The sequence below is a fragment of the Protomyctophum parallelum genome, assembly GCF_964188405.1.
Source record: "Protomyctophum parallelum genome assembly, chromosome: 1".
NCBI classification, from domain to species: Eukaryota; Metazoa; Chordata; class Actinopteri; order Myctophiformes; family Myctophidae; genus Protomyctophum; species Protomyctophum parallelum.
In genome coordinates this window covers 27,535,193-27,548,078 of record NC_139697.1, presented here as the reverse complement: position 1 = coordinate 27,548,078, position 12,886 = coordinate 27,535,193, and the positions used below count along the sequence as shown (strand labels likewise).

Sequence of the window (12,886 nt, the reverse complement as noted above, 5' to 3'; positions counted from 1 at the left end):
GAGACTAAAATCTAAATGTGCTGCCAATAACAACACTGCAACGCGTCTGCCTGCCTGGTGAGCTTGTCGATCTGCCATTTTCAGCAAAAGCTTTCCTGATACTTATGCTGGGTTTTACTTTTAACTTGATTAACTACTTCCTACTTCCATACTCATTTCTGATCATCATACATGTGACTCAATGAAACATACATTAAATAATGGAGCAACAACAATTACATTATGTTGCAGGAGGAGAGTGTGACTCTATTCTAAGTAGATGCACAATCACAGCCCATACTCTCTCTCAAGATCAGAGAAGAGCAACTTTAAACTCTGGGAAAAGCTCTATGCATGTTGATTGACACGTGAAGCAGAAAGACAGAATTTCTGCAGATTATAAATCATTGTGTGTGTGCGAGAGAGAGAGAGAGAGAGAGATCATATGACCCTTTTGAACTCAATTCATAGGAGAACAAATTGTGGGTATGTCTAGAAATAAAGCAATACAATACAGATGTGCCTGTCTATAAGAACCTTAACTGGTTTTTTGGTCTCCTTCTGACTGGTTGGTTAGTGGGCTTAGACTGACCTCTGCTGTTCATATGTGGAATGACATGGTTTGTGAGGAAAAACACTTCTCTCTTTTTGTAATTGTGTAGTAAAAATTAAAATCCACTGATTTGCTAATAAAGCAATACAATTGTATATTTTCCGGATGGGTAAGGCTAATTTATGCATATCTTATTTGCTTTTCAGATATCAGCCATCCAATAAAAAGAAAGAAACAAGCAACTTCAAAATATTCACCTACGATCACACAGCATTATCTAGTGATTCAAGTCCATTATATACATGGGCAACAGGGCGGCCCGGGGGATAAAACAAAAAAACAGCAAGCTTGAACCTAGATCTCGAGTCTGCTGTGCTGACCTCTACTATAGGCCTGCAACCCAAAATGGATTGCAGGTACAGGCCATCTTTCTTAGCAAATAGCAAAACCAAGAATATAAATGACTAAACCAGTGGTTCCCAAACTTTTTCCATGTCAAGTACCCCCAAATTGACACTCTATTTTTTGACACATTATCTCACGGACCCCCATTTGAAAAGATATGCCAGGGACCCCCATAAGAGAAGATTTTTACAGCTCTAGCAGTGATTCTCAAGGTGTTAATTTCAAGGACCCCCAGTTTGACATGCATTAGTCTACGGACCCCCATTTAATGACATTTCTATCTCTGGGACCCCCAATTTATATTGTAAAATCAATGTTAATTTAACTCTGAGAGTGTACAAATGGAACCAAATGGACCCGTTGGTTCCATTTGTACACTATCTGAGTTACAGACACACAAGGGACCATTTGGTTCCAAATTATCATTTAGCTGGGTTAATGAATTGCATTTTTATAGCGCTTTTCCAAGTGCGCTTTACAATGGTTCATTCATTCATACATTGGGAGGGTCCGCCCTGGAACTCCCTCAAGTACCCCTGGGGGTCCCCGGACCCCACTTTGGGAACCACTGACTGGACTAAATGATACAATAATAATGTAGTTGTAGTGGCAGTTAAATAAGGAAAACCTGCCAAGGGTTTGTTTTTTGTAGGGCAGTGGTGGATCATGGGTACTACTAACCACTAACCTGCAATAAGCTAGTAAAAGCTACCTCGTTTTATCTGGTTTGTAAACCAAACCATCTGTTTTTTTTTATTGTATTTATGCTATTCCTGATATCTAAACATTTGTAGCCTATGTAGGCCTAATCATTGTTTTTCATTCACATACTTTTATAGGCTATATAGCCTGTAGCTTACCTGCTGTTATTCTGCCTGCCTGGGGGCAATATGCAAAGACAGACAGATGAAGGCTGGCTGCAAGGCTAACTCGATGGATGGTAGATGGTAGCCTATCTGTTCTGTAGACTGCATATTGGAGTCTTGGACAACTGTGGAACAAAAGTATATATTCAAAGTTGTATCACTTATTCACTTTTGCATAATGAACGGTCTTTTTCATTTGGTCAGCTATGTTTATTATTTGTGCACCGGCTTCCTTGGTGAGCAAATGTCTTGACTCTTGCTCAATTTTGTACTCGTCATATCCATCAATCCATGAAGACAGATAGCCTATGTTTCTTTTCAGTAATCAGGTAGACCCGGACAGGTAGACCTACAACTTTTTACTGTACATAAACCTGCATAAGGCCTGCAGCGAAATTCACAATTATTAGCCTTTAAACAGCCGCCTTTAAAACTATAAACTGCGACTCTGGCTAACACTGCGAGCTGTGTGTGTCTGCGCACTGACTGTCTGATCAAGAGGCAGACCCAGTGACCGGCCTCAGAAGACCTAGCAGACGCTATAGGTCAGCACGTACAACACAAGATACAACATCAGCAGCAAAGAAGAAAAAGAAAAGGTTCCTACATTGAGCAGTCAGCTACTTGACTTGGCAGTGTCAAACTTCGGAACTCATCAAAGAGAGATAGAGCCCTCTCTTTAGTCAGTCCTCTGTCTGCAGTCATCTCCATCCTCCATCCTCCATACAGTATATCTGGCTAGCTTCGCCTGTACTTTCTTCAGCTGTGTGGAGCTCCCAGTGTCAACAGCAGTGACATGTTCACATAGCATTCTGGTGTAGAACATATTAGGATTTAATTAGCATTTTAATTGATTCTGATCCAAACCATAAAGAAACTATGTGTACACACCGGTTTCAATGCAGTATGTGTATATATATATATATATATATATATAATGTTATGTTTTATTAGGCCTACTGTAAATTATGTCATAATTACTGGCATAAGATAATGGTAGAACTGCATACATTAAAGTAGCAAGTAATCTCAGAATACATAATATGCACACACAAAAACAAAAGGGTCCATATGTCACACACAAACACACACACGCACACAGTCACACACACAAACGCAAACATTAGCATCACAACAATCAAATGGACAGGCAGCTAATACAAACTTCACTTGACCTCATACAAAAAACGCCCGAATAGTTTTTGTTTTGCTTAGTCAAATAGCCTAGTAAAAGTAAAATGACACACACACTTAATGCTAAGCAGCTAACTCACCTGAATCCAATCAATTGTTAAGAAAAGCTAGAAAACTCCTGATGTAACCTAACTTCTCGTTGTCTTTTAGCGGTTTTAACTCCCAATACTGATAACTCAACTACCATGACGCAAGGTGGAATATCACGTTGAAAGTTGTTTATTTTACTTTACAATTTAATTATAGGCTCGGAGATGGCCCAGGCTGGACCTGACCGTCTCATGCAGGTAGGTAGGGGGGGGGGGGGGGGGGGCAGCAGCTTGAAGCCTACTTCTAGACTAGGGGAGTGTATCTGCATTCGGAGCCTCCTACCATGTAACCTTAGTGTCTGACACTAACATGAGGTGTCAAATCAATGCTAATTAACAACAAGCGTTTTAGCCTAATTTATTTTGTAGCCTACTGTCGTCCGTGTGCCAGTTGTCAACCTCCCTCCCTCCATCTTTTTCTTTTACAAATTTTACAAATTTAATATTTAACCATAGAACACTAAACACGGTGATTTTCACCCGTACGATTATATATATTTCTAATATATAAATTATATATATAATTTTTATCCCACGATTTTGTAACCCATTTTTCACGCCATGCATTCATTATTTGATCACTGACCCTGAGACGAAATCCAACATCATAGAAGAACACGTTTATCCACAGTCACAAGGGGGCGCTCTGTAGTAGTCTGTACCAAGACACAGGGGCGCAATAACCGCAGGGACGCGGGGGACGAATCCCCTGCCAGGCTGCCAGCGCCACATTGGTCCCCCCCAGATGAGTTAGGGGGTCCCCCCTGGCTGGGGGGGTCCCCCCCTGTATCCCCCCTGGCTCCAAAGTTATCTTAGGAGTAATACTTTTGAAATCCTGCGTTCATAAACGCGATATATTTTGAAGCATATATTTGATCCACCCCTGTTTAAATCCCAAAATGGTTTGGCCCGCAATCAGTGACCCAATGTGCTTTGCACTCTGTAATGATTCTAATAATACAGGAACAGGATTCAATAGGTCAGCACTTTTGGTGTCACGCACCACTTTTGGTAAGACGATCAGTAGATGAATGGATTTACTTTATCCTTTTCATGTCAAGGACCCCCAAATGGACACGTATTAGCCTGCGGACCCCCCCATTTGAAGAGAAGAGAAGGACACCCATAAGAGAAGATTTATACAGCTCAGACGGACCCTATTTTAATGCCATTTCTAGCAGTGGGACTCCAATTGATAATCAATATTAATTTAAAAAACTGAGAGCGTCCACATGACATGCCACAAACACCAGGTAAGGCGCTGCAGGTTTTTCTTTCCTCTCGATTTGCATGGGTTTAACACTAACTACATGTTGATGTTAAAACATCCTCTCCTGAAAACTTCCCAGGTGTTGTACATTTTATATAGGATAGGCTAACTTACAGATCAGATGGTCAGTGAGTTTTGACCTGTTCGAGGCGCTGCTGATAATGTGGTTAAACTTTTACGTTTTGAGACAAATGGGGAGGAGGAGGAATCACAGCCAGGTAATTCATAATAATAATAATAACTGTGCCAAAACGCAGTTTTGCATGTACATTGAGTCACTGGAACAACCTCTCTGTAGTCCGACCCCAAACCCTAACCATAACCCCACGTTTTTGTGGAGGAGGAGGAGGAATCACAGCCAGGTAATTCATAATAATAATAACTGTGCCAAAACGCAGTTTTGTATGTACATTGAGTCACTGGAACAACCTCTCTGTAGTCCGACCCCAAACCCTAACCATAACCCCACGTTTTTGTGGTTAGACCCCCCCATCCCCTAGGGTGGTGGGGGGGACGGGGGGGGGGGCGGATTTTTCGGCGGCGCCTATATCCCCCCCTAGCGTTCGGTCTGTGTTGCGCCTCTGCCAAGACGATCTGACGAGTGTGTGTTCTGGTATGGTTCTGGTCCCGTTGATTGAGCCCGCCCCCCCCCCATGATTGAGCTGAGCAGGAGCCTGTTTTCTAGGTCCTGTTTTCTAGGTCCTGCTCAGCTCAATCAAGAGGACCAGAACACACCTGCGGCTGCCAGGATCCCATCCACCAAATACCAATGGGGAGGTCAGCTGCATGGACGTATGCAGTGGTGGAAAGTAACTAAGTACTTTTACTTAGTACTGTACATAAGTTATGAGAGTGTACATCACACCAGTTAAACTTAATAAGTACAATTGTAACATTCCAGATGTATGCACCAGATGCGGTGAAGAAAGAGGCACATTGTTCCACTGTCTATGGTCCTGTCCAAAGTTGATGGAATTTTGGGGGAAGGTCGGGCAGGAAATACAGAAAATTTTGTCAATACATATTGTACCAGAACCAAAGTTCTTCCTGCTCGGTCTATACCCAGAGGGTCTGTCCCTAGCGTAAAGCGTAATGAACAAATATTTATAGACATATGTCTTTTACAAGCTAAGAGAATGATAGCATTGACCTGGAAGAGACCAGACAAACCGAGTATTACACAGTGGTTCAGGGAACTGTCGATATGTTTACCTTTGGAAAAGATTGCATATATTCTCAAGGACAAACAAGAAGTGTTTCAGGAGGTGTGGGGCCGTTTTATTAGATACATAACGAACAATAATTTGTCACACTTAATGGATGGAGCTGAAGAGGAGTAGTGCTGTTGTTGTTTTGTTTTGTTTTGTTTTGTTTTTTTTGGTTATTGTTGTTTTGCTTTCTTTATAGTAGTAGTAGTAGTAATTGTATTGTCTCGTAATGTTCATTGTTGTTTTCTGTATGTTTGTATTGTCATTTGTGTGTAAAAAAAAGGAAAATAAATACATTGTTTAAAAAAAAGTACTGTACATAAGTACAATTTTGAGGTATTTGTACATTACTTGAGTATTTCCAATTTCCAGCAGGCCTACTTTTACTTCTACTCCACTACATCTCGGTGGAATGAATGATTACAACTAAATGTCTTTAGTGGATTTATACAACAGATGACAAAAACACAATGAAAAGAGAGTCAGTCCGAAACATACTTTTATGATAATTCAGTTTGTGGTGATGATGATTGCCTAGCGGTTCAATAGGTAGGCTAAATGAAAGAAGTCTACAAAATAAACATTTATTGAATATATTTTATTTGTAAACCTGACAGTGAAATAAATCTGTCTGGTCAGTCTGTGACTGTGTTTGATTTCCTATCGGGCTTAGTTCTCTAATAGTCAACTGGTAACGTATACACCTTGTTGACACGAGGTCCCGGGTTCGCCTCTCAGCTGAGGCTACACTAAATTTGTAACATTGTTTCTTTCTACTTTTACTAAACTCATTTAAAGAAATTGAGTAATTTTTCCACTACTGAGTGGAATCAAACCAAGGATCTCTCACACTTACAGACTATTATATAGGAGAGACGGGAGACCCACTGTTAATGATTCTGAACTCAATAGGAAGATTAAGAACTTTTAATGATTTGAGAGTTCAAGGTTCAAAGTTAAAACTTGTTATCTAAAATGCGGAATGCAAAGGACTATTTCACCACTTTTCAACCTATCTTCATATAATAGGTCCTCACTAATAATCATGATAAAATGGCACGATTGTTTTCTACTCAGTCTGTGTCTCATAGGACGGCTGTGGGCAGTTTAGAAACCGTCTTCCAGTGACATCATCATTAGGCAGATTATTTTTTAAACAAGATTTTTTTACAAAAATGTTTAGATTTTCTTTATCGTGAGAACGATGGCTTCCATTTTCGCATTGCAACTTTTCAGGACTAGAAAGCCTGCAGTTTCTATTAGCTTGTATTCCCCACCGATGATGTCACTGGAAGATGGTTTCTAAACTGCCCACAGCCCTCCTATGAGACACAGACCGAGTAGAAAAAAATTGCGCCATTTTTTCATGATTATTAGTGAGGACCTAGCCTCGGTACCAGGCTTTCATTTTTGTTGGTGCAAAAATTGAAAGCCTGGAGGAACGCATTGGCCGCTCTGGTCTAAAATTGGGAGTCAACCCTTCCGGGTGGGCGTCGCTCCAAATGATGTGACGTAGCGCTGCACTAGGGGGGAGAGGAGGGGCCGGGGGTGACGGACAGATCGATGAGATCCAATCAGGGCGTGCGCAAATCTCAGCCGCGCCCCGCCCCTCTAGAACCAAAAACCTAACACGTTAGCTCAGGCTAGTGAGGACCTATTATATGAAGATGGGTTGAAAAGTGGTGAAGTGGTCCTTTAACGACAACCTAACTATACAGGCTAAAACGATAGAAGCATCTGCGCTCTGAACACTGGTCAGCGAGTGGTAGGCCTATGAATAAAACTAAAATCAAATGGTGCTGCCAAAAACAACACTGAAGTTAACAGGTGCCAAGACTACCAAGTTACCCTGCTACAATTGTAATGGGCCTCCAGACATCTGTCGCATCCATAGGTCCAGATGGCTGCTTGACTGACCTTCATCTCGACTCCACCTTTGACCTTTCACTGGCGTTGGAAGGGCGAGCGCTGCAGTGCAGACCCTGGCTGTCACACCATTGCCCGGAGGAACAACTACGCTACAGTATGCCACCCTGGCCACCCTAAAGCCGATATTTTGTCCGGCATCTCTACCAAGAGAGGGGTTCCCACACTGCGTCTGGCTGTGTCCATATAAGGGCATCTATGTCACTATGACACTGCCCTGAATGGGAGACCTTCAAGAACATAGGGCCGCTGGTTCGAATCCCGTCTGTCCCTGTCCAAAAGCATCAAAGGTGACCAAATCTTGCACACATCAAACATAAATGGCTGCAGTAAAGCCGCATTTTTCTTCTCTTTCTCTCTCTTTTTCTCCTCTCTCCTTCTCCCCCTCCTTCTTTCTCCCCCCCTCCCTCCCCTGGACGAGTGGCCCCCACCTTGTGCGCCGGGTATCAACTGTCTGTCCACTTGCCCTTGGTATTGTGGGAATAGCCCCCATGCCCTCAGGTGGGGGCTGTGTAGCATGGTGCGCCAGTTCGACTTGGAAGGATTTCCCAGCATGCCTCAGGGGCGGACCCACACTTACTGTTTTATTGTTGTGGCAACTGTCCTCGCTATTTGAGTTATAGAGAATGCTTTTGGTTTTGTGATGGATGTTGTTTGGTGTCTGTTATTTATTTCCACATGTTTGGTTATGAAACTCAATGTTTTACTTAAAGTAAAAGTATCACTACTGCAATATAGAAATACTATGGTACTAAGTAAAAGTCCAGAATTCAAAACTTTACCTTTTTAAAATACTATTGGCTTCAAAATGTACTTAAAGTACCAAAAGACTAAAGTAGTCATCATGCAAGAATCTCCCATTTTACATATTTTCAAATGTATAAAATATGTAATAAACATTTTGAAAATAGCAGATCTACAAGCTCACAATGCATCACATCTTGTAGACAGACCCATCGGCTATTGTTAAATGGCGGAAATGTATATTAGGGCTCAAGTGGTTAATGTATGTTTTGTAATAATAATCAAAATCTACAAAGTAACTAAAGTTTTAAAATAATTGTAGTGGAATAAAAGTAAAATGTGTTTGAGATGTAGTGGAGTAGAAGTATTGAGTATTGAGAAGTACAGTACTTACTGTAAGTAAAATGTACTTATTTACTGTCCACCACTGCCAACTTCTATTGCATTGATTGATTGATGAATGTATGTATGTAACAGATGAGATTGGAGAATCATACAGTACATTTCAAGCACAACTCAATACAAAACTGTTAACTGTGGACGACACCATAAAGTATTACACTTGTTTACAATAGGGCCCACCATGTTCAATTCATCATAGATTCATCGTTACGGAGTTGAGCTTGGTTATGGCCTCACTCACACGTAAGACACACTTGTGTCCTGTGTGTTATGGACGCCTCAATGCATTTCCAATGGGAGTCACATGGTTTCATGACACAACTTGGTGCATGGCTGTCTTCTGCCCTCCCCCCCGCAACAAGGTTGTGTCTTCAAACCATGTGACTCCCATTGGAAATGCATTGCGGTGGCCATGACACACACACACAACACACAGGACACAAGTGTGTCTTGCGTGTGTCTTACGTGTGAGTGAGGCCTTCGAGCACTTTCATTGTGAAAGAACCAAAACCACGTTGTTGGATGTTTGGTTCCTTTTTGTCAGGAGGACATGAAAGTCATGGATTGTAGCTTTAAAAAGGTATACACGGGTATGGGTTTGCAATATGAAAATAAATCTCGATCTAGTGTTACCTACATCTCTCTTGCCCAAAATAGTGATGTCTTAGCTTTTGTCTTCTAAATCATGAGCAGTGGTTCCAATTTAATATTTTATTATGAATTAAATCAAAGGCTATAAATAATGTTAGCACCGACTGCACCCTATACACAACATCCTTCCTACAATAAATGCGCCACGTCTTTGTGTGTGCGTGTACGGTTGTAATGCACGTAACTCGAGAACCGTTTGAACCACCGACTTCACATTCGACACGTTCCACACCCACAGGGAGTGCAGTGCCAGGTATCGAGTCGGTCGGACAGTATAAGTCATTTTACACTTGGTTGCATGCTGAAAATGGCAGATCTACAAGCTCACAACACATCTCACAACACAGTGCTGCAACACGTTGTGGGCTTGTAGATCGGCTATTTTCAGCATGTGTAGAATCAGCCATTACGACGGCATCAAGGCCGTGTCTAATGAAGTACTGTCACCTCATAGACAAAATACAAAATTTGTGGCATTCCATCTTTAACTGTCAGGAGACAGAAAACCGCAGCTTTCAAAGGATGGAAGCTTTAAATTGCAAGGAAAATGAACTCAACTGTAATTTACACATTTATTCATACTCTGTGAATTAGTTAGGTTTAGAATAATTTATTGGAGCAGATACAAAGATTTAATCAGAAAACACTTAAAAGAACTATTAAGAATAAGAAATTCAGAACATTTACACAGCATTTTTTATCAGAAATATAGAATTACTCTTTAAAATAAAAAGTTCATAAACAAAACCTCAAAAGTTGGTCCCAGTAAAAAGAATGAGAGGATTGTATTAAAAGTGGTCACTAAGGGTAAGAGGCTGTACGCACATTCAGATACGACGGACTCGCCTAAAAATGCATACTTGTCCCGATGTCCATTACATACGCACAAATCTTCTGTAGTAAGACACAGACAACGTTTAAAAAATACAGAATGCAGAACAAACTCTCCTTGTTTCCTGGTTTACAATTTCTTGTTACCTTTTTTATCGTGTAAAAACAAAAAAACAAGAGAAAACTAAAGTTACAAAATTAGTTTGATGGCGCTCATACTCTCATACACCCAAACCTGGGATGTTCCCGTTTTAAGTCTCTGTGCAGTGGGGATATTTCTGTACACGCGTGTGTGTGTGTGAGTGTGAGTGTGTGTGTGAGAGAGAGAGAGAGAGAGAGAGAGAGAGAGAGAGAGAGAGAGAGAGAGAGTGAGTGTGTGTGCCTGCACGTGTTTGACTCTGTGTGTTCGACTGTGTGTGTGTGTGTGTGTGTCTGTGTGTGCGTATTATAGGGTAATAACGGTGCCGTCCTCCTCCACCCCGCCCCTGGGCAGTGCCAGGCTGTGTCGTGGGTCCGTTTTCAGGGAGCTGAGGATTTTGTGCAGGCTGCCGTTGCTGTGACGGAGAGCCGGGTTGCTGCTGTGGTGCTGGGGCTGAGGGTGGTGCAGGTGTTGGTGGTGGTGGGACTGGGAGTGGGACTGGGAGTGGGACTGGGACTGTGGTGGTGGGTGGGGGTTATGCTTGAGGTTCAGGTCTCTGTGAAGCTGGTAGCTGAGGCTGCTGTGGTGGTGGTGGTGGTGAGAGCCACCGTTGAGGCTGGGCTGGGAGTGGAAGGAGGCCGTGGAGACCACGGAGGCGGGCCGCGGCGTGGGCGGGCTGGGGGAAGGTTCCGGCAGGGGGGCCGCTGCCGGCGCCGCCGCCGCGGCGGGGACCGGCGGATGCGCGACGACGCGCGACACGTCGGACGCCACCGACGCGTTGGACCTCCGCGACGGCCGCTTGATGCTGCTCTCGATGACGATGTCGGCGTCGTCGTCGCTCTCCAGGTCGTCGGGGTAGCCGTGGGCGGCGCCCACGCTCATCATCCCCGCGGACGTGGCCGCGGACAAGCTCGTACAGTATCCCGCCGAGCCGCTGCTGTCGGAGGACTGGCCCGAGCTGCCGGAGATCCGGCTGCTCCGGACCACGTTGTTGCGCTGGTTCACCGGCTTGACGGTCACGATGAGGTTGTGGCTGTTGGCGATCATCATGTCCGTGACCTGGTCCAGGGACTTGCCCGTCACCTCGATGCCGTTCACCTCCAGCACCTCGTCGTTGACCGCCAGCAGGCCCGTGCTCTCCGCCAGGCCCCCCGGGACCATGCGGGAGATGAAGATGCCCGGGACCTTCTCCAGGCCGTGCGGCGTCACCCGCACGCTGGTGCCGTCGCGGATGTAGAAGCCCAGAGGCTTGTCCGAGCCGTGGCGGTAGAGGCGCACGCGGCGGTGGGACTCGGGCAGGATGTCCACGTCGATGATGGAGGAGACGGGCCGGAAGTCCTGCGGCATGCCGATGCGGATGTGCGGCCGCTTGCGGTTCACGTCGTTGTTCCGCAGCGCCACCACCGCCTTCTTCCGGCGCGTCAGCGTGCCGAAGTTGGCGTAGTCGACCTCTTCTGCAGAGAGAGAGAGAGAAAGAGAGAGAGAGGGAGGAAGAAGAAAAAATATTGAGAACGTGTAAGTCATGTTCAACTCACAACTCATGCTCTACTCAATAAATGAATAGTACTTAAATTCACATTAACCATTTAAGCCCCTTTTCTAAAATAGAGATCAAGTCACACGTGAGGTCTGCTATTTTGTCTATTTTTGAACATTTTCGCCAATAATGGATGGCATGAACAAAACAGGGAGTGGTTGAAGTAAAATAATGTTGCTGCTTATGAAACAAATGAAATGCGAGCAAAGAAACGTTGACGTGCTGGAACGAGTTCTTGAAGAAATGTACACAAGGAGCTCAGTAGCTCTGTCTACACAAGTAAATCATGCCGCGAGAGACACTTTCCTGCCTCTGCAAACTCACGGGGCCTGACACACAGATGTGCTCGGAAATACCGTCTGTGAGAGCCACGTTAGCCATGTTTCATCTATATATTATATATGGGTCTTCATTCCTTATCCTGACAATGTGTTATTGTAGCCATTAGCCATGTTTCATTTATATATATATATATATATATATATATATATATATATATATATATATGGGTCTTCATTCCTTATCCTGACAATGCATGATGTTATTGTAGCCATTAACAGGCCTTATATCCTCCTCCTCAGCATAAAGCAGGATCCTATAATATTTTATAATAAAGCGTAAACCACGTGTTAAAATGTTAAGACGATGACATGATGAGTGCACGTCAGCTTTATCTGCGTCTTCTTGCAGCTCAAGTTCAGCTGTGCCAATAAATACAGCTGCTAATGAAATCCTGACATGGCGTGTGTGTGTGTGTGTGTGTGTGTGTGTGTGTGTGTGTGTGTGTGTGTGTGTGTGTGTGTGTGTGTGTTGAGTGTGCAGAACCTTCCTATGTGTGCTCACTACTGACAGAGGTGACCCAACGAGGAGCTACTTAATGCAGCTGCCGTACAAACATATAGATCACATACCAAACATATAGATCACACACACACACACACACATGCATGCCCAAAAGTCTGGGTAATTCAACTCAACGTTCGATTGCCTTTCTGGAATGAAACCGCAAGGAGAAGATTCATATTCACTGCACTAAGCCAAACTAGATCACTTTCAGTGACATTACTAGTAGTGAGATGTATACGTTTTGTG

At 43.5% G+C, this 12,886-nt stretch overlaps 2 protein-coding genes across 2 annotated transcripts in view; both read right to left on the bottom strand.

Moving 5' to 3' along the window:
• The window catches only part of LOC310865336 (tyrosine--tRNA ligase, cytoplasmic-like), a gene marked incomplete at both ends in the record, with an annotated part of 229,853 nt that overhangs the window by 153,372 nt on the left and 63,595 nt on the right, over positions 1-12,886 (bottom strand). The gene's annotated exons all lie outside the window — the stretch shown is intronic.
• pard6gb (par-6 family cell polarity regulator gamma b) overlaps positions 9,878-12,886 on the bottom strand; it is a 51,221-nt gene continuing 48,212 nt past the window's right edge. Inside the window, exon 3 of the mRNA XM_083762088.1 lies at positions 9,878-11,711. Within this exon, the coding sequence (XP_083618214.1) occupies positions 10,564-11,711 (1,148 nt within the window). The 3' untranslated portion in view covers positions 9,878-10,563. The remainder of the gene's footprint in view (positions 11,712-12,886) is intronic.